This window comes from Stenella coeruleoalba (genome assembly GCF_951394435.1).
Source record: "Stenella coeruleoalba genome assembly, chromosome: 7".
Classification (NCBI taxonomy): domain Eukaryota; kingdom Metazoa; phylum Chordata; class Mammalia; order Artiodactyla; family Delphinidae; genus Stenella; species Stenella coeruleoalba.
This window is the reverse complement of record NC_137153.1, coordinates 70,413,943-70,435,140: the sequence shown is the minus strand read 5'-3', so window position 1 is coordinate 70,435,140 and position 21,198 is coordinate 70,413,943. Positions and strand designations below refer to the sequence as shown.

The following is a 21,198-nucleotide window of genomic DNA, read 5'->3' as shown; positions in this document are numbered from 1 at the left end:
AGGCTTGAGAATGATTTTAGAGCAAAGTCTCAAGAGAAGAGTTTCTTTGCCACTGGGATGGGGGTGAGGACCCTCTTCTGGGGGTTCTAGGTTCCCAGGACTGTGCTTTTCACTCATTCAGTCAGAAAACTTTTATGCACCCCTATGACATGCCAAGATCAAAAGTCCAGCCCGGAGTTCCTAAAGATCCAGGAAGGCTGTCAGCCCACACTTAGATGATGCACTTTCCTTCTGGTTTGTCAGTTTGTCCTTGAATGGTGACTGTAAGCGGCTCAGATGTTGAGTGTTCTGTTGGCCTAACCTTCAGGTTAATGACACATCTAGTGATACTAAAGCGGTACTTCAGTAGCATGATATAATGTCTTCTTTGATTGAGTTCATGCATTTGTTGGTCTGTGGCTTGGTCTAGCTTTTGGGCTAGGCCCTATGTAAGTGTCTTCACATGGGGTCCTTATTTAAACTCTTACTCCAAAAACTTCATTTTCACCTGATTTGGCACATTTATCTAAATCAGGGATTGGCAAACCTTTTCTGTAAAGGGCCCTAGAGTTTCTGTCGTAACTACTTAGCTCTGCCCTGATGGTGTGAAAGCAGCTGTGTTGGCCGTGTTCCAGTAAAACTTGATTTATGAGAACAGGCTACGGGCAGGGTTTGGCTGGCAGGCTGTAGTTAGCAGATCCTTGATGTACATGGTTAATGTCAACCAAAAAGAGAGTCCAGTAAGTACTGAGTCAAGATAAGATGAAACGAAGATCACGGTTTTGGGAGTTAGCCAGAAAGCATGCTCTGCCACTAATTAGCTGTGTTGCCTTCCTCAAGTTACATCGTTTTTCTGTGACTCAGTTTCCTCCTATGTTAAAAGAGGGTATTATAGTATCTTTTGTAGGGAGAAGATAAAATGATACAAGGACTGTCAGTACATATTAGCTATTATTATTATTTCCCCAGTATGATTTAAGTTAAAAGACAATTAGGGTTTAAAAATTATAGGGGATGTTAGTAAATAATGTCTAGGAGCCCTTATTTAAAAACATTACCTTACTCTTTATTGGAAAACACGTGACTTATCTGTTATTCTATTAAAATACTAAGTTACCAGCTTTAAGAGTTATTTCGAAAGAAATCACAGTAACTTGCCATTAAATGTGTGTACCTTTTTGGATGAAGAGTATAACTTTATTTTCACTGCTATTACTAATCCTCCATTAAGAGCTTTTATGTTTCTGTTTTCAGCTTTTCACGTATCCCTAGAGAGCTAGATACCCATCATCAATTGATATTTCAGTGTTAATAGGCAGATTCTGTTGGGTGAATAATCGCAGTGTGGTATAAAAGTCAAATATTAGCACTGTGTACTCATTTGGGGCAGAAAAACTGTATTCATATGCAGTCCTTTCTTTATGTTGCTATTGAATAAAAAAGTCAAAAGTCTTTTTTTTTTTTTTAAAGACAGTAAATGAGATAGAGGGGTATCGTTTGGTTACTCTGAAATTCTGACTTCCTAAGAGCTAACGTTATTTTCCCACCTTGAAGGTACAGAGCTACCAGTCCCTTTGTTAAATCATATGAACTACCCTCGTAACACAGACACTGTACCTAGAAATACATCCAGATTTTTTTCCCCCTTACTCATCCTATGTTGTGTGTGTGTGTGTGTGTGTGTGTGTGTGGGTGTGTGTGCGCGTGTACACGCTTACTGACTCCTAAACCTTCTTTTTTCATCTTTACCAGAATTGTATTTGCAGGCCTTTCTTGTAATGAGCTCATTTTAGCACTTTTTCTGAAAATGATCTTAAGGGATGGTCTCCCAAAGTATTCAGTATTAATCGGTACTATTTAGCCTATTCCAGTGTGTGGAAAGCTTTTGTCCTCCACACCTGTGTCAATTAAAAAAAAAAGTATCTATCAGTATCTTTTAAATTGTAATCATTGCAGAAGGTGGTGGAATGGCTCTTTTTCATATTATTATTAATACTTGATAAATGTCTCCTCTTTTGTTAAGCCGCCTGGCTTTTGAAGTGGTTGATTTGGCAAGCCTGGGTTCACAAAGCTGGTGGGTCTTTTGGCCTGAAGTCTCCCGTGGCCATCTTGAGAAGAAGCTAAGGTTTACACTGGCAGGGTTTTGTAGGGGCATCTTTTGTCTTCTTCAGTTATAGAGCAGTAGCTGGCTTCTGCCTCTATGAAGATAAATTGTCCAGCTGCAGAGATTAGTTATATTTATCCCTTAAAAAGGGTTAGATTAAGTCCCTTAGGCACTTGTAAAAGACAGCTAAAAAACTCTTTTCCTTCTGCCCCTCTTTGAGAGAACGGCTTACTACCCTTTAGCACTGATAGGAAGAGTCCAGTGTATCTTTGTCTCCTGATTGAGGATTTGAGCAAGGTCTTTAAAAAAGTCTCTTTTATAATTTCATAAACTTGGTTTGAGCAAAAATCACCTGTCAGAAATTCTTTAACAGATGTTCGTTTCTTTGACTGTTGTAATATCACTTACCTCGCCTATGAAAATTGAAAGGAAATTGTCAGAATCTTAATTTTTTTTACTTTTAAGTCACTTGGCCGCTTTTCCTTATTCCTCATAAAATCAGAATTTTGACAGATTGATCTTTTTTCAGTAATAGCATAAATAAGTTTCTGCATATGAACACTTTGCCTCAGATCTATACAAGCTCTTCAGTTAAAACCATTTTGTTCTCATTTAAATTGGATCCTTTCTTTTAGACCAACCTTGTCTCATGATGGAACTGTACTGCTTTTCTCTGTAGTAAGTGTCAGTGACTTTTTTTTTTTTTTTTTTTTTGGTGTTTTGGCATGCTTTTTCGGCCCTGTCAATGTGCCTAACTTCAGTTCTTCCATCTAGGATTAGAGGGTTGGTCAGAAGTGCTCCACGAATTATCATGTTAGCATGTAAATTACACAGATGTTTGTGTGAGAAAGAAATATATTTCACATTGAAAGGAGTTTATATCAGAAGAGCATCTTTGAATTATGTGAGCGCTCTTTGGTATCAAGTCAGAATTTAGTATGAAAGCAGTAGTATAGCCTCCTTGCCTCAGGAAGCCAGCATAGTCCCTTACCGTGTTTTTTGTCCTGCCCTGGTCTCCATTACCACCCTGAGAATTCCTTCTTAGAAATCACCAAGAGCCGCTTCCTCAGCAGAGTTGCCAAAAGTCAGTCTCCCTCTCTCTCTTTTTTAAAAGGTGTCACTCAGCTCCTGGAAGGAACAAAATGTACCAGTGTCATTTTCTGTTCAAATCACTCTCCTACAGGAATCATAAACTTCTCCTCTGGACCTGAACAAATATCTGTCGCCTTTAATGGAACTCTTTTTCTTGTCAGAACAGTAAGCCCTCTTGATTTACTGTTCAATCTGTATGAAAAACCTGAGCGACCTAATTCTGCTTCAATTTTCTGTACCCATGAGGACCCTAAATGAGTCTCCCGCAGTTATGCAGTATTACATCTGTTGTTGTTTCGGGAAGTTTAGAATCCTGAATCTATCTCCTTATCGGGCTACCTGCTGAATCCCACTGATGGGAAGATGAAATTGTCTGGAGAGGCGCATTATTTAAAACGAAGATTTCTATTAACCACCACCCACACGCTGATAAAATTCTCTACGTAAAAAGAAGCCCCTCCTGTACCTTTGCTACTCCCCACACAAACACACACCGTGTGCTGAATCGAATGCATACAATTTTACTTTGGAATCTACCCTTCCTCTTCTCCTATAGTTTGCACGTTTGCACTTTTAACTTCTTGCCTCCCTTTCATAAAAGAAAGATTCTTTTGTGCTGGGGAATCTGAAATTCACTGACAAATTACTAGGCCCTTTGGGGAAGCAGTCATTTCAGGAAGAAGTGCACCCCTCCTAACCCCTCACCCCCTCCCATGCCCAAGTCAGCCAAGGCTCCATCTACCCCACTCCACACCTCCCCACCTCCCTACTTCTCCTCTCCGCTCTCCAACTCCCCCCTCTCCCGGTTCAGTGTGATTTAGTCTCTACACGGTCAGCCCGGTTGTCCTAAGATTATTTATTTAGGCCTAGTTCCATAGTCGTTTAGATGATTAAGGAAAAAGCAGCCATTCTTCTAATGTAGCACCTGACCCACTTTGTCAAACAGAGTAAAACACAATACCAAGGGATAGTTTGAAAACATTCTGCGCTAGTCAAATGAAAAGGGTCTGCAATAAATCTAGAACCAAGGAAGCAGAATAACCATATCTCACCCTGCTGTAGTATCTAAATTTCCTTTAGTATGGCCTTCACGCTACACAAGTAAAATTATCTTGGTTTAGTTTTTTTCCCTTTAAATTATGTATTTGAGAAGAATCTGTAATCGATTTTTCTCTTAATATCCTAGTTGTTAAGATCCGTCACCTGTTGCTCTATTGGGGAATTTTTGGTTATGTGCGTATTTAAGAAATTGAATTGGCTAAAGAAAGTAAAGGTTGGTTTCATACAAAGAAAAATTTTAAACTGTGATGAGAATCCCAGGAGTATCAATAGTAAAAGGAATGTGGAAGAAAGTTGGGAGAGTCTGAGCAATTTGCTCAAGAGAATGAATTGATGAAAGTTTATTGTTGTTGCTTGAACTGACACATTTCTAGTCTGTTGCATGGTTAAACCATTTAAAAGTACTGTTGTCTGTGTTGGTATGCATAGTTGAAATAACACACAATAACGATGATATTAGTAATAACACATTATGATGGTAAATCATTTAGTAAATCAGAATTAATAACACGTATATACCCAATAAAAGAGGAATCTATCAGAATATTGTTGTCAATGAAGTCGATGAAAAATGATGCATTACCCTTACTATCATTTTTAAAGTTTTGAAAAAGATATTTTATTTCTCTACCAAAGCAAACAACTCTTAAGTTTTTAAAAACGCCCTCATTTTGATATTTGGGCTATATGAACTATTAAGATATTTTGCAACATCTAAGTCACAGAAGGTTTTGCTTTTTTATATCAACAGACAGCATCATAAAGGTTGAAAAAAGCATAATATTAATTTTTAACAGAATCTTTAATTATCAATTTTTATAGTTGAGTTCCAAGGGAGTTTGCATTAGGAAGTATATTTTAATTATCTGCAGTATCGTTGCAGTGGTGTTTGTGTCAGGCCAGTGAGGGTTCCAGCCTCGGCTCTCTCCTTTACTGGCTCTGTGAAGTCCACATGTTTCTTAATATCTCTGATCTTCAGTTTTCTCTTCAATAAAATGACGCATTTACCTTGTAGAGGTGTATGTGTGTGTGTGTGTGTGAGAGAGAGAGAGAGAGAGGGAGAGACAGAATTGTGCTTTAAATGCACCTAACTTAGTGGAGTTACTATTAGTTTAGTTTAACTTACTACCTTTTACTGTTCTTTCTTTGTCGAAATCTATTCCAAGACAGTTTTGCCCCAAATGTGGGGGGGAGGTCATTCTAAAAATAGATTTAGATGGCATGTAATTATTTGTAAGAATAGGATCCAGGTGAACCCTAAAACCAGTTTCTATGACTAACAGTAATAGTATCCCAAATGAATAAAGTAGTAAGTCTTATTTTCTATTCTGCCTGTATTGTGAGGAAGTACCTCTAGTTCTATTTTTTGATGATGTCCAGAATGAGACTCCCCGGCAGTCCTTTTCTGGAAACTCTTAGTTTTTAAAAACTGTTTACTATTTACTGCTGCTCCAAACCTGATTTTTAAAAATGCCTAATTTGCCTTTTCTTTTCTCAAGCAAGCACTGCTCGCAGAGGAAATGGTTGTGGCCGGTAGCGCGCTCTCCCTCTCTGAATGTTTTGGGTTGACTGGTTTCTGTGACCTCAGCACCTAACACTGCTCTTGTTCACTCAGCTTTACTAGCTGTCATTGTCAGCACCTTGGCAAGGAGGGCAAATGGCCCCGTTGCCTTAGGACAGAACTAGAAGTTAGAAAGAGAACTCTGTCGTCTCAGCTCTGCACTCTGGCTGGCCAGGCGTTCGGGAGCAAGTCATATTTTCCTGTCTCATTTTCTCTCTCTCTTTGGAGGGAGCCATGGGGCTTGACTTTCCTCCTAGATGTATTCTGAGCCTTCCTTCCTGGCTGTTAGAGAGAGGTTGTGAAGAAGGCCAAAGTGTTAAGTAATATAGCACCTGTCTGCATTAATGCAAAGGTAGCTTTTCTCTGTTTAACATCAGATAATCTAGTTGGGTATCAGAAATCGGCCGTCAGTATCTGGAAGGTGAACTTAAACCTAAGGTTGTTGTCTATCATTTAAGACCAGACTGTAATGTATATTTCCACCTTCCCCCTCCCCCATTTTATTATCTCCGTTAGACTTCAGGCTCGCATAGCCCATAGGATACAGGAACTGGAAAATCTCCCTGGCTCTTTGCCACCAGATTTACGAACCAAAGCAACCGTGGAACTGAAAGCACTTCGGTTACTCAATTTCCAGCGTCAGGTAATACCTTTTCCCCAGCACATCTGAGGTGCAGGAAATAAATATAATTGTTCCAGAGTGTGATCTGTGTGTTTCCTTAAGTCGTTCAATATTGGTATAAAGATATAAACTTAGTCAAAGACTGTATCTTTTCGACCAGCAGCACAGAACTAAAAGTAATGAAGACTAACTGCTTATTATTCTGTTTTTCTCTTCTGTACATCAGAGACATTTTTTTCTTCCATATTACGCTTTCCAAAGTCAGAGTTACGGCATTTTGTTACTGTAGATGAAACCTTGAGAACAGATGGGATAGCTTATGTTTGCCTTTATGGTTTCAAAGAAAAATAGGAAGGTGATAGATCAGAGCTTCTTTGTAAAGAGAAATGTAAAATCCTAGCCGTGACTATGAAAATCATTTTAACAAATACGAAAGCCACTCAACTAAATAGCTCATTGTTTATAGAAATACATAAAACTGGTTTGTAACTGTTGATTATTCATCAACACCTACTTTTGGAGCATTTCATCACATCAGACCCCCATATTTGACTTATCAGTGAATTTGTATCTATTGTTCTTGCTGTGTTCTTAGTAGTCACTGATTAAGAAAGGCTAGCGTAGGGACTTCCCTGGTGGCGCAGTGGTTGAGAGTCCGCCTGCCGATGCAGGGGGCGCGGGTTCGTGCCCCGGTCCAGGAAGATCCCACATGCCCTGGAGCGGCTGGACCTGTGAGCCATGGCCGCTGAGCCTGTGCATCCAGAGCCTGTGCTCCGCAACGGGAGAGGCCACAGCAGTGAGAGGCCCACATACCAAAAAAAATGAAAGGCTAGCATAGTGCTCTATTTTATAATTGCTAAATCAGTAGGAGACTAGTGGAATGAAGTAGAGCTAATTTTCACTTTGGCGAGTTTTGCCTTCTCACCCCAAAGCTTCAGGTCCCCTGGTCATCACACAGCGGCATTTAGCCAAAGGGGAAAAGGAATGCTTCCTCGCCCGTCAGACGGGCTTGTTTGGTGAAGGTCTCGGGGCATGCAAAATGAATAATGAATGACTGAAAGTAGTTTGGAAGTACTGAATTACATGACTTGGTCTGTTGGAGGATGTGAGCAAAATCACAAGGCCATCTCTCTTGCTATTGTCATATGAACTTGGAAATACGTTTTGCCTTGTTGATTATAGTATCACAAGAGGGGCATCATGGTGGCTGGTGGCTACTTAACCATAGGTTTGTGAGAGTAGATTAGAGCTTAACTTAAAAACAAAAAAAGAAAAGAAAAAACTTTCTGCATTCCATTTGCTTCTTTCTTACAGGTAACTTCATAAAATGCCTTGATAAGCTGTTGAATAAAATTTTGTTAAATGAGTATTTTCAGGAATAAGATTAGATTCAAATTAGCTTCACTGTGCTGGATTCTGATTGGTTTCTGGTTTTTGCTTCATATTATTGAAAAATCTGTTATCTGTGAAGTTTTCCAATGAAATTAGCTGTAATGGATGCTGATTTCGGATTCAGTCGAATTGCTATTTCAGTACATGTGTCCACCCCCCACCTTTTACCACCACGTAACATACAATATGAATGAAATACTATATTTCTGATCTAAAAGAAGTCCATAATACAGTAAAAAAAAAAAATTAAGTATCTTGCAAAGAATATCATTGTTAGGACTGGGAGGAAGCCCAAACTAGTATTTCCCGTCTTTTACATGAGATGATGAATTAGCACTGTTTGCATATCTGCAGCTACTTCACATGAGCAGGAAGTAACTCTTCTATTCTTTTTTGCCCAGCGTTGTTCGTTAATCTTTAAGCACAAAGAGAAAGTTAGCATGACACTTACAATGAAGTAAAAAAATGTAAAAAGCTTATTAACTAATTAATATCATTAGGATAATTAAATAGAGTGAATCAATTTATTTAAAAGCCAAGACATCCTCTACTTACTTACTGATTTATTTTCTTTACTGTTAACAGTGCCGTACTTGCTCCCTCTCTGAATTTTTTGGAAAGAAAACTTAGAGCATCTTTGAAAATACCATATACATTCAGCATGATGTAGTCCCTTTGTTTCCTAAAAGGCCAACTCTGATGGAGAAACTCAGGGAGTCACCATTCGGCTCCACAAAATGGAGGGCAGGGGACGACGGGGGTCTGGCCTCTGTCTGGGGAGGTGTTCTAACTGCTCCCCTCTTGACAGCTGAGACAGGAGGTAGTGGCCTGCATGCGACGGGACACGACCCTGGAGACGGCCCTCAACTCCAAAGCATACAAACGGAGCAAGCGCCAGACCCTGAGGGAAGCCCGCATGACGGAGAAGCTGGAGAAGCAGCAGAAGATCGAGCAGGAGAGGAAGCGTCGGCAGAAGCACCAGGTACTTGGGCCTGGGCTCTGGGTGCCCCACCGTTGACAGAGATGCTAACCAAGAAACTGGGTGGAGTCAGAACCACTGAAAAATGGACAACTGCGGGCAGTGGGGACATCACAGAAAGGATCCTGGGAGCTTACGTAGTCCAACCACACCATTTCATAGATGAGGAAACCTAGGCCCAGCCAGAGTGGTAGGTGACCTCCGCAAGGACATGCAAACGGTCAGTACAGGATAAGGGGGTGGGGGGGACCCTGCTTTCTGAATTCCAATCACGTGTCAAATTCATAACCCCATGGGATGCTGCTGACTGGGTAGGCACAGGCGGGTTTCCTAGAGCAAAGTCCTGGGGAAGAGGCAACTTGGAAAGAAGAGGGCAAACCGTTATTTTTATCACAGATATAAATATAGTATCCGGGGCTTTTCGAGGGCCCAGTTGAAGGTTTCACAGGGGCAGATATTTTAAAACATTCCTTTCTAGGGATTTGGAAATATTTTGATGTAGGATCTGATCTCGTGTCGTAATCCTGTGAATTTTACTTGTTTTTCTGTGCCTAATTTATTGCCTTGATTAAGTTTCGTTTTGAAAAGTGTTGGACTTAAGCGTCAATAAGGTTATAAGTTTCCCCTTCTTTATTTAAAAAGTGGATACAAAAGATGTATGGCAATTTTAGCTTCCTATAAACCTTCTTTTGAGGGACAATTCTAGGGTATTTAAGGGAGAGCAGAAGAAACACTACTTCTGTAACACGGGTGTAACTGGAAACACCCGTCTCCCTGAGGTTTATCTGGGAGTGATTTGCTTTAAATTTTATCATCCCTGTTTTGCAGGTCTCTCTCAACCTTTGATCTTTCCATTTTCACGTGGCCACACCCTCAAGGCCGGGGAGGCTTCTCTTCCACCGGCTGGCCCCAAAACGAACTTTGAGACGTCATCTTTCCCACCACTACATAGCCCACACCTCAGCTGTGGAGACACACCAGGGCACCTGTCCCAAAATAGGTTCTAGTCCCCCATGGGTGTTCAATACACAGAGTTTCCCTGTACTATGATGAAACCTCAAACGACATTGGGAACTGAATTTTAAGCCTTCTGTCTTCTCCCCGCTTTGGATCCCTTAGGAATACCTGAACAGTATTTTGCAGCATGCAAAAGATTTTAAGGAGTACCATCGGTCTGTGGCTGGGAAGATCCAGAAGCTTTCCAAAGCAGTGGCCACTTGGCACGCCAACACTGAAAGGGAGCAGAAGAAGGAGACCGAGCGGATCGAAAAGGAGAGAATGCGGAGGTTGATGGTAAGGGGCCTGCCTACAGGAACCCAGGAAAATGCTCCCCTCACAGCCATCTGCACTGAGAATGTTAAACATGCTGTAGTAGAAGGAGAGAGTAAAAGCTGCTTATCAAATCTACTAATCCATTCCTTTGAACTTCACAGGGATGGAGTAAAAATATCTTCCCTTTCCTAGACAGTGCAGTGCCACAAACCTAGGGCTACCACTGATGAGTATAGGGTTTCCATGTCCTAGGGTGGCACTGTTATTCAGATGATAGCTCTTTTTTTTTTTTTTTTGCGCTACGCGGGCCTCTCACTGTTGTGGCCTCTCCCGTTGTGGACGCGCAGGCTCAGCGGCCATGGCTCACGGGCCCAGCCGCTCCGCGGCATGTGAGATCTTCCCGGACCGGGGCATGAACCCGTGTCCCCTGTATCGGCAGGCGGACTCTCAACCACTGCGCCACCAGGAAAGCCCCAGATGATAGCTTTTTACATAAAGGCAGGTACTATATTTTGCAGGAGTTTTGATCACCAGACCTGGAAGGATGGAAACGGCAGTTCTTTTTAAAGTGTTGCCTCTTTGAGACTAATGACACAAGTTGTTTTGAATGCATGTCTCATGAAGTTGTGTCTTGGAATCTAAGAAGTTCTCTTTTTTTGAAGCCACTGGTGCTTCAAAATTCTGGCAGAAATTTTTCTCTAACAGTTTAAAAAGTGATTTTTAAGTTCATTTTGAAATGCTGCTTTTTTGATCATAGCCATGTTATTGTCAAAGGCTATTCATGGGTCATTTCTTTTCCACCGTTACTTTTTAATGGATATATAAACACAGAAGGAATTGGTTTATATCACTGGCCTGAGTATTTGAGTTTATTGGCCATTTATTTTTGGAATCGGACCTCAGAGCACACCGTGGATTTTAGAAAAGTGTGTGTAATGTATATTGATAGGAGACGTGCACATTCTATCTGGGATGTAATGCCTGGGTACTGGATGAAGATAAAATCATTAGCCTCAACCCATAATTATGTCCCTGGAAAATTCCAAATGACATAGTCTTCCTGGCTGGTATTACGGTTTGCGTTTTTTTTGTCATTAATTTTTTTGGATTTCGGAGAGTGAACACCATATTTTAAAAGGCTCTGTGTCCGAGGTCTACTAAATCTTACCTTCTACCTCCCTCTCTTTTTTGGGGAGGGAGGGGACCAGGAGACGGCTAACTAGCTGGGGAGACCATTTTATAGTATTTGAGCAGGGAACAGTCAAATTTGTCTGATTCAACTGAAGTGAAACTATATTAGAACTTCAGTAACAGATTGGCTTGACACTAATGATTAGGCATTTGCAAATCATTAATTTTCGCAATTAAATGATGGAATATACAGATAACAGAGACACTGAAGTTTTTTTTTATCATTCTTTCTTCAAGTGAGATCAACCATAACCAAAAGCAATTACAGTTATAATAGCATTTGAGGTTCATGCTCATCCGTGGGGCAGACAGCAGCCAGACGGAGTGATGAGGCTGCTGTTACTCGGGCAGATGCTGGAGGGACAGCCCTGGACTGAAAAACCTAAGGTTCTCTGTAAAGAGCTGCCTCTTAAAAGATTTTGCAGTGTGTTCCTTTTATCCTGCATCACATGAGGAAGATATTTTTGAGATGTCCTTTTATTGGGATGTATAAAAAGATTTCTCTGGAAATGACCCAGAGTGCATCAGTTTTTATTCCATTTAACCTCATAATATTGCTTAACAGGAGGTAGAAGTGGGAAGTACTGTGTCTGTTTTATGGCTCAGCACTGTCAGGCTTCAGGTGCTAATGAATTGTCTCCAGTCATCTGGGCCCATTATGCAGTGCTGACCAAAATCCCTCCCAGTCAACCACATTTTTTATAAATTCATTTACTTATTTAGTTTTGGCTGCGTTGGGTCTTCGTGGCTGAGCGCGGGCTTTCTCTAGTTGTGGCGAGCGGGGGCTACTCTTGGTTGTGGTGCCCGGGCTTCTCATTGCGGTGGCTTCTCTTGTTGCGGAGCACGGGCTCTAGGCGCGCGGGCTTCAGTAGTTGAGGCACACGGGCTTAGTTGCTCCGCGGTATGTGGGATCTTCCCAGACCAGGGCTTGAACCCATGTCCCCTGCGGTGGCAGGTGGATTCTTAACCACTGCGCCACCAGGGAAGTTCTTGTAATGCTTTTAAGTATAAGAAGTTATTTGTTCAAAACCTATTCAGTTCCTTGCCTCTGGAAGTACTTATTGAAATATTTATGAATGAAAAGCTACTATGTCTGGAATTTGCTTCAGGACAATCCAGTTTGGGATTGCAGGGAGGAGATGGGGGAAGGGCTGCAGCGAAACAAACGGGAGTCATGGGGAGTTAATTTTTGTTGCTTGGTGTTGGTTATATGAGAGATTATACTACCTTCTCTACTTTTGATTATATTTGACTTCCCAAAATATAAAGTTAAGAATAAGTTTCAGATGGTGAATCCTCAAATTTTAACACTTTTTGCGCAGTTAAAGGAACACAAAAGAATGAAAAGTTGGCTCAGAGTGCTTGATCACACCACACTGATAGTTGTGTGTGTTGACCTTGCCGTGAACTCTGGTGCCCCGGGGCATAGGCATCGTGCCTCCGTGTGTTCCCTATTCCCAGACAGGGTGCGAGAACTCGGGTGGCCGGAATCATTCGGTGTGCTGCGCGGACCACCGAAGTTCAGACCATCAAGGGGAGGGATGAGTGGAAAAAGGTGTCGTCTGCAAACTTTTATTATGTTCTGATCACGCTCTTCTTTCCTTAATAGGCTGAAGATGAAGAGGGCTATAGAAAACTGATCGATCAAAAGAAAGATAGGCGTTTAGCGTACCTTTTGCAGCAGACGGATGAGTATGTGGCCAACCTGACTAATCTGGTTTGGGAGCACAAGCAAGCCCAGGCGGCCAAAGAGAAGAAGAAGAGGAGGAAGAAGAGGAAGGTGAGCACCTGAGTGGCTGTGGCTGAACCGGGGACGTGTGGTCGCCGACCAGTTTTAGGCACGTCTTGCCCTTTAATGAGTACTTCCTACTACTCTAGTGGGAGACTTAGATGATTATATCGCAAACATTGCTGATATAAATGGGTTGATGTACTAGGTGTACTAGGCAACATTTTGGAGATGGAGGCATGATGGACAGGATGTATATTTGGCTCGTATTTCCACTGTTTCACCCAGCATTCAGAAACTAAGTACACACCGTCGGTAGAAAAAGGAAAACCATGGGCACAAAGAAATGTTTGCTCAAGTGCAATGCCAGCGAGGCAGGGGACTGCTGAGTTAAGAAACTGGAGTGAAAATGAAGACGAAAATGCTATGTTCAGATTGAAAGGAGCCAGAGGAAGATGGAAAAGATAGCTTTGGGATACTTTTAGAACATACTTCAGCCTGTTTCTTTGGACAGACAGCGATGCCAAGATTGTTCGCTCAGTTCAGCTGCCCCGGTTTTACACTAAGGTAAATGTGCAAGTCAGGGTTTTAGGTCATTACAGAAAACAGTGAATAGTCTTATGTAAAATAATCCAATTTATCATGAGAAACGAAGGGGTAAGATTTAGAACCTCTACTCTGCAGATACTATATCTCAATTCAAGGGTAACCTGTAAATATAGAGCCTCTTTGAAGCTTAAGTAGTCTGCTAATATAGTTCTCGGTGTATATTTTGTTTTCACGGTCAGTTCTGATTGGCCCAGGTATAAACATCAACAGAAAGTCTTCGTTAGAATTGTGAAGATTGAGGATTGGTAGCGTTTAATCATTTCTTCTCTGCACTGAATAATTGCACAAAATGTTTTTCAAAAAATAATTAATTTCATGGCTCCTGAATTCTCATACCTGTTTCATAATTAAGGAGGAGGAATAAGTGATTGAAAAGGCGCCTTCTGCACCTGATTTCTTTAATATAAGATAGCTTCCCTTATTGTGAAGGTGAACAAGGGATGAGTCAGGGCTTGCATTTCGACATTTCTTTGGTGAGGAATACCTCATTTTCTTGTCAAGGTCGCATTATAGACTTTGCAAAATTCCAGCTCCCAATTTCTGACTTAACGTTGGCACGTGGCAAGCAGATAACAATTCTGTCATATTCCATAGGTGGACCCCATGAAATGGCCATTTTAGTTTTTCCTCATCCTGAGGCATATTTTGCAGAGACTGTCACAAAAAGGTCACTGTTAGTGTTTTTAGTACTACCATTCGTAGTCTGTGTTTCTTTGTGATTAAAAGCTAATGGCTCAGATATGAGCTTCTGGCTTTTAATTAATGGACTGCTGCAATAGTATTAGATTGTTATATCATCATAGGCAAAGAAAGATACATAATTGTGTTGTAATGATTATGCCTTTGTTTTTATGTTAATCTGTACAGAGCAGGAACCTGTCAGTATTTTTCCTGATGCTGCCAGCACTGCATCATCTGTAGGTTGACTCTCTACCTCCAAACTCTTGCTTTCAGGTTTGCTAATAGCACTTATTCTTTCTGTTTCATGTATATGCTCAGAAAATATTAACTGAACACTTACTATGATCTAGGCAGGATGCTAGATGCTGGGGGAGAGAGAGTGCAAGTGGTGAGGAAAAGCACTCTTGCCCTCTTAATTAATTAGAGAGAGAGAGACAGACATTAATCAAATATGCACCCAAGTATATAATTATAAACTGTAATGAATGCTGTGAAGGAAGGCGGGGAGTAAAACTGGGACCTGGTTTCCTGGCAAACGAATAATAGGTACCCAAGCGACTCCAGTCTGCCTGGTGGCTATCTCTGGGCATCTTCCGCTGATGAGTTCACATGATGGAATGTGCAGAATTATTAGTTTATTAGCAGCCCTCTCCCTCTTTCCTGACATGCTCTCAGGATGCCTCGCATCTGAGCTCCCCCTGCCTTCAGCAGGACCAAGGAGATCAGGCCGTATTTCCTTCCTGGGCCATCTTGCTGGGAGACCTTGGATAAAGAAAGGACAAAAAGAAACTGGGCTCCTTCCTAGACCTTCCTGAAAACTGTCTCATGGGGTTTTAAGACTTAGTTCAGAGTGAGTTACCCAATTTTAGATGTACCTTAATTCAAGTGCAAAGAAAATGAATGCTTTCAAAAGCTGATTATTTGACACTCTGGATTACCTGGAGTTCTTCTTCCCTCCATTAGAGTGAATGATTGAGAGTTGTTTGTTCCAGCTTCTCTGTGTCAGGGAGGGAACCTGCATGTGGACACTTAAAAATTCTGTGCTGTCCCTTTCAGCATTTCCCGTAGAAGTGAATATCTTGCTGTATCTATCTGCAGGTTTTGTTTTGCTTTTTTTTCTAATTAAGTAAGGCATCCCTAAATCTTTGTTTTGAGAAAGCTTCTTTACTCAGTGAACTAATAGCATTGAACTGGTGGCAACACTTGTAGGACAAGATACAGGTAACTTCAAGAACTGTGCCATCAAAGATAAGTATGGTGGACCTTGGAAAAGGGCTACTTTTTTACTCAGTGTTAAACTAGTGTATCATTTTTTTAAGGAATTGCCCTGGTGTAACAGAGAAGGCCTTTTTCTTTCTTGGGGAGTTGATCAGGTTTACTTGGTGTTAGTGAATAATAGAGTGGGTTTCCTTTAACCTCTCAGGCCCTTGCTTAGTTTTGCTCTTCTCACCATTAGAGCCGCTTCTATGAAGTATACATTTATAAATCATTCTGAAACTTCTCGATCTCAACCTGGCCTTCCATTAACGCCCTTGAAGTGGAAGAAAAAGAAATAAGCTCTATGTATCTACTTAGGTGTTAGAGGAGGAATCATTTTTCAAGTATTGAAATATCTGATTAGGTGACAGCAGTCTCTGCAGTGTGACAAGATGAATACACTGTTATGGGTACTTAGCATGACCTGGAGGTCTCCATCCTCTGCCACGCGAGTTCTCTTATATCTACTGGGGGACTCCAGGTTGAAATGGCGTCATATACAAATAGGATCGAACGTGCTAACTTACGAAATTGGACTACTGTCTAAAGCACGTTTGTACGCAATCTCTTAAATTCATAACTGCATAAGAAAACATAGAACACTAATTTGCTGTTATTCCCTTGTAGGATATTTCATTAAGAGATCTATTACCCAGTGCTTCAGTCTCTTGATCTGTAAGAAGGTGACAGGAACAGGACCCATAGCCTAGATTTTTGTTGTGAGGCTCACATAGGAAAGTTTATCTAAAGCACTTCGAACGCTCCCTGGGACATAGTACGCGCTCAGTAAATATTAGTTGTTTTATCAATCAGTTCTGTGGTATAGATGTAGGATCATGATTGTTGAAATGTGGTTATAGGTTTTTCCGAAAATAAAATCTTCTTTTTCCCCTTACTGTATGTTCTCTGTGGTGTTGAGAAAATAAGTGGCCACCATTTTTTTCCAGGTGAGGATCAATTAGATATTATCAGGTAGAATGTCTTTTAGGACAACGACAGGCTCCTTGACTGTGGAGGCCTGCAGTGGGAAATGAGGATTTCTTATTTTTGGCAGACTCTGCTTCCCTCTTCCTCCCCAGATCCTAGAAAGAGAATTTTCTAATTATTTGGCCTATAATATCCAAACAATAAGGTATTTCTTACAGAGATTTAGGGTATGTCTTTCCTTAAGCTGTGGTTGGGAGCCCATGCCAGCCCCCTAACCCACACACCTACTGCTGAAAAGTCTGGTCATTTAAGAGGTTCAGCTTCCCCAGCTATTGACTTCAGGCCAAAAGTAAAGTATAAAGTATTTAATCCCCTTCCCCCAAATCTTTCACTGGGGTGTATACCAACAGAACGACACCCTTGGTATTTATTGTGACATTTCTTGGAAACCCATGATACTAATGAGAACGTAGAGAGTCCACGGGGGAGTGCTGTGTCAAATGACTTTTTCATCATGGTCTTTCTTTCTGAAACTTATTCTGTTCTCTTTCTCTCTCATCAAACACTGTTATACGTGAATCTGTGATGTTTTGGAGGGGGGACCTTTCTGGCATAGTGTATTGATCAATATAGTGACAGGAAGATAGCCAACAATTAGAGAAAAGCCCCTCGGTATAATTTTCAGTGAAAAGAGCATCAAATGCCAAGTAGTAATGCTATTGAGGCATTTATTTTAAATTTGAGTGACTCTCCAGTCCTTCTCAATTCTTTTACCTCCTTTCCCCAAAGATGATTAGCTTATTGCAGTTTGCCTCCACAAGGAGATTTTTGTAGGTGAAAGAAAGGTTCTAAGGCAATTCTGGGCATTTGAGTGTAGTGACTATTGTAAAGGTAGGTGAACACGATGCCATGATGGTTAGATTTATTTGATAAGTTCAGTGTCAAAATGGGTGAAACCAGAAATTTGGATCAAAGTCCAGCTTAACTGGATTGACCAGTTACTTGAGTCAAAATGTTGGAATTGGTTTTCTCTGCAAGGCCCAACTTAAGTAATGTGCAATTGCCTGTTAATTTGATATTCTTGGGTATTTTTTTATTGCCTGATCACCTATCTTAATGCTCACAGGTCCTCTTAAATGACAGTAAAAATAACCCAAGTGGTTTCTGAAAATCTTAAGTTTCCCTCGAAGCAGAATGAGTCTTTAAGATGCCAACACATTTGAATGATGTTTCAGCATATTATAACACCTGCTGGGGGATAAACTGTGTTCACTTTATAATACAGATTGTAAAATATTTGGTACAAAGCTGTTTTCTTTACAGAGTGAGGCTGTTTGTGTCCTGTGTTGTGGTAATCTGCATAAAGTACCCCAGTGAGGCCCATTTTCTTGAATTCAGCTTCCACAGGGTTTTCATGTTTGGGGATATCTTTCCCTCCACACAGCGCTGTTGATTATTTTATACAGCCTCTGCAAGGAAAGTGGATAGCTGTGCACATAGCTTTGTTCATGAACATTCCTAAAGGAAGGGTATGAATTGACATCAGCCTTCACCGGGAAGCCAGATTGTCTTTCGTTAGGAGTAATTTGCTTCACATCCGATTCCATAATTACATTCCTCCCTCCCCTCCATGAGGGTAATTAGTTCTCAACTTTTTGTGGATAGGAAGAAGCCAGTACAGAGTTCCTTATTCCTGATTAGTGGATGAACTGCAGTCGGTTTTGTTTTTTTGTGTTTGTTTTAATCAGTGGAAATAAGCTCAGGCATCAGCCGGCAACATTGATAGGATGTGTTTGCAGTCACATGCTACAGATTCACTGTATATAAAATTCTCTCAGGCAGCCGTGGCCACATCAGCTGCAGGCCATCCCACCAGGTGCTCAGAGTCTGTCCCAGGTTACTCCAATATCGTAGTACCGGTCACAATCTGTTTGGAGTTGACCTTGAGCAACACACAAAGGGAATTCTGGCAGCGGAAGAGAATTGAGGGTTAAGCACTAGTTTGATGTGAGAATGTGGATTTCTGAAAGCATACCAACCAGAGATTGTCCCCAAACTGAAGGAATTCAAAGCATGATGGGAGAACTTGACACCTCTTGCTGTAGAGTAGACTGCCATCTGGCTTCCACCTCCTAGAATAACATAGCCGAACTGGGTATAAGTACAGGGCACGCAAAGGGAAGGTCTCATAGAGCACCAGTTCAGCGAGGAACGCGTGTGTGCTCTTAACTCTTATGACTTGCACATATACTGTCACCTAATTAAAATAATGTTAATTGATTGCATGTATGCTAAGTGGGAAGTGTTGTTCTTGGCGCATTCATTCATTCATCCTTCAAATATTTATTTAGTGCCTTTTAAGTGCCGGGACCCCTTGTAGGTATGGGAATACATGAGTGAACAAAACAGACAGAAATCCCTGACTTCGTAACCTTATGAAGCAGTTTTCAGACAGTGCTATAGCCCGTTTTATATAGACATAAAAGAATAGCCCTCGGACTATCACTGATTCTTTTACATTGTGGAAATTGACACTCTCAGTGGATATTACATGTCACATTGGATTGTACATATTGAAATAGTGATCCAGTCCTGCAGCAGCCCTATGAGGTAGGGACCGCTGCTGTCCCCGTTTTACAGAAGAGGGAACCAAGACACAGAGACTTGGTCGAGATCACACAGCTAAGTACTCTTGCACAGTGACAGAGCTGGCATTCAAACGCAGTTCCTCTAATTCCAGAGCTGACTTTCTTAAGTCTGATATTACATTGCTTCTCAACTTTGATACCAGATAGAAATTTAAAAATTAGTTTAGAGGAATTTAAGTAATGGAAAGGCCTTATTATGAGGCACTTTTTAGATAGCAGCCTATCTAGTCTACAGCAGATTCACAGAAGAGTATTCTTTAGAATAGTTTTGATTCTGTTATTTATGGTCCTTCAAGCTTTTTAATGTACTATTCATTGAAATAGTGATCCAGTTCCACTAGCTAGATATTGGAAAATTGGCTTATTCATGGTCTCATCTGATTTTCTTTGTTGGCCAGATTTGTAGCTAATTTCTGATTTGTATGGAAAGAATGGTAGGATTAATTGACTTTCTCCCATTAATTAAAAGAGTTGCCTGAATATAGTGCCTGAGAATTCCAAAAAGGAGATCTTCAGGGAGGCTGGTAGCGGGGATGGTCCCTTTTCTGAGCCTTTCTGCCATTGTTCCCTGTATCCCTAGCCCAGACATAGGGATGCTTTTCCATGATGGTCATTTCTTGTGAGCTTGTAAATATTTTCGGTTTGGGGTGGCATAAATAGAAAATTAAATTCTTGGGAAATCATAACCAAGGAGAGCATTTCATTTCCTACTCTTTGGCAGAAGTGCTACATTTTTTTCTGCCTTGTGTTTTGGCATACTTATATACATGTATTTTTTGCAAGAAAATTATCAAACAACTATAAAATTTCAGACATTTACGGGAACTGCCCTTCCTCAGTATGGACCAAAGGCTGGATTTTCACCACTAAACATTTTCTGTAAAAGCTGTTTTGTCAAGAGACAACTGAGTTATTTTCATGGGAAGCAAAAATGTATTACACAGTCAATGCCTTAAGTAAACAAAGTGGAATTAATATTGATTCTGTATCATTATGTATATTTTTAATTAACTAAAGAGCCCAGGGGAGGAAAGCTCATTTTCTTAAATGTCTTGATAAAAGAAATGACTAAAGTTTGTTTGTTTGTTTGTTTTTCTTCTAATCACACCACACAGAATAACTTTAAAATAAGGATTCTTTAAAGGTGATGTTAAGGATTTCACTTGTCGAAGAGGTCGTTATAAATGTAAGAAATTTTAGACTATTTTGTGTCTCTTGCAGATGAGGCTCTCTCGGGTATGTACAAAACGTGACATAATCCTAGCTTTTCATTTAGGCTGACTTGGAGGCACATAAAGGTTAATGGGCTAAGTTATTGGAATATTTAAGAAACGGAAGATGACAGAATTTTTCATGAGATCACAGTATCTGCATCAAATTTCCCCATATACCCACTGTGGAAATACTGTATATTATGAAAGCCAATTAGGTAGAATGATAAAAATTCAGAGAACTCACAGAATTTTGTATGATTTTGCATTTTTATAACCCAAGAGCGGTTCAGAATTCATTCTTGAGGGGACATTTTTAGACAACTTGCTAAGGGAATGGGAAAATTGAGCTGATTACGTCAGGATTTGTCTTCATAGTGCCAAACACAGGGAGGGACATTTGGGATTCTGACCTCTGTCCCGATGCTGCCACATCTTAAGCTGTTGGGGTCCTGGAAGACACAGTCCAGCCATCTCTAGTGGGTCAGGCCTGAGTCACACCCAGCTTTCACTGACCCCCTGCAAGTTGCCAATAAAGTACACAGTTTGTCTTGTCTCAGAGAGTGAAGAGAAACACAAAGAAAAGGCATTAATTCCTAAGCTTTGTTGGATGATGATAAGCAGTAATGAATTACCGTTATATACCACCAAGTTGCCATGAGGTCCTTCCTGTACCCACTTTCTTGGTTCACATGTAACATTTGACATTGTTTTGCAGAAGGCTGAAGAGAATGCAGAGGGGGAGGAGTCTGCCCTGGGACCAGATGGAGAGGTAAGGGATTTTGCATCCGTTTCTGCTGTGTTCTGTTGAATGATACCCTGCCATACCTTGCTGCACCATTCTCTGTGTATACTGATTTTATTTTGTACTCTGCTATTCTTTTT

General features: G+C 40.8%; 1 protein-coding gene across 5 annotated transcripts in view; it reads left to right on the top strand.

The window, feature by feature from the left end:
• SMARCA2 (SWI/SNF related BAF chromatin remodeling complex subunit ATPase 2) overlaps positions 1 to 21,198 on the top strand; it is a 172,943-nt gene that overhangs the window by 31,748 nt on the left and 119,997 nt on the right. For all 5 annotated transcript variants that reach the window (XM_079925948.1, XM_079925950.1, XM_079925949.1 and 2 more), the window contains exons 6-10: positions 6,312 to 6,438; positions 8,618 to 8,791; positions 9,908 to 10,081; positions 12,861 to 13,031; positions 21,032 to 21,085. In XM_079925948.1, the coding sequence (XP_079782074.1) occupies positions 6,312 to 6,438; positions 8,618 to 8,791; positions 9,908 to 10,081; positions 12,861 to 13,031; positions 21,032 to 21,085 (700 nt within the window). The remainder of the gene's footprint in view (positions 1 to 6,311; positions 6,439 to 8,617; positions 8,792 to 9,907; positions 10,082 to 12,860; positions 13,032 to 21,031; positions 21,086 to 21,198) is intronic.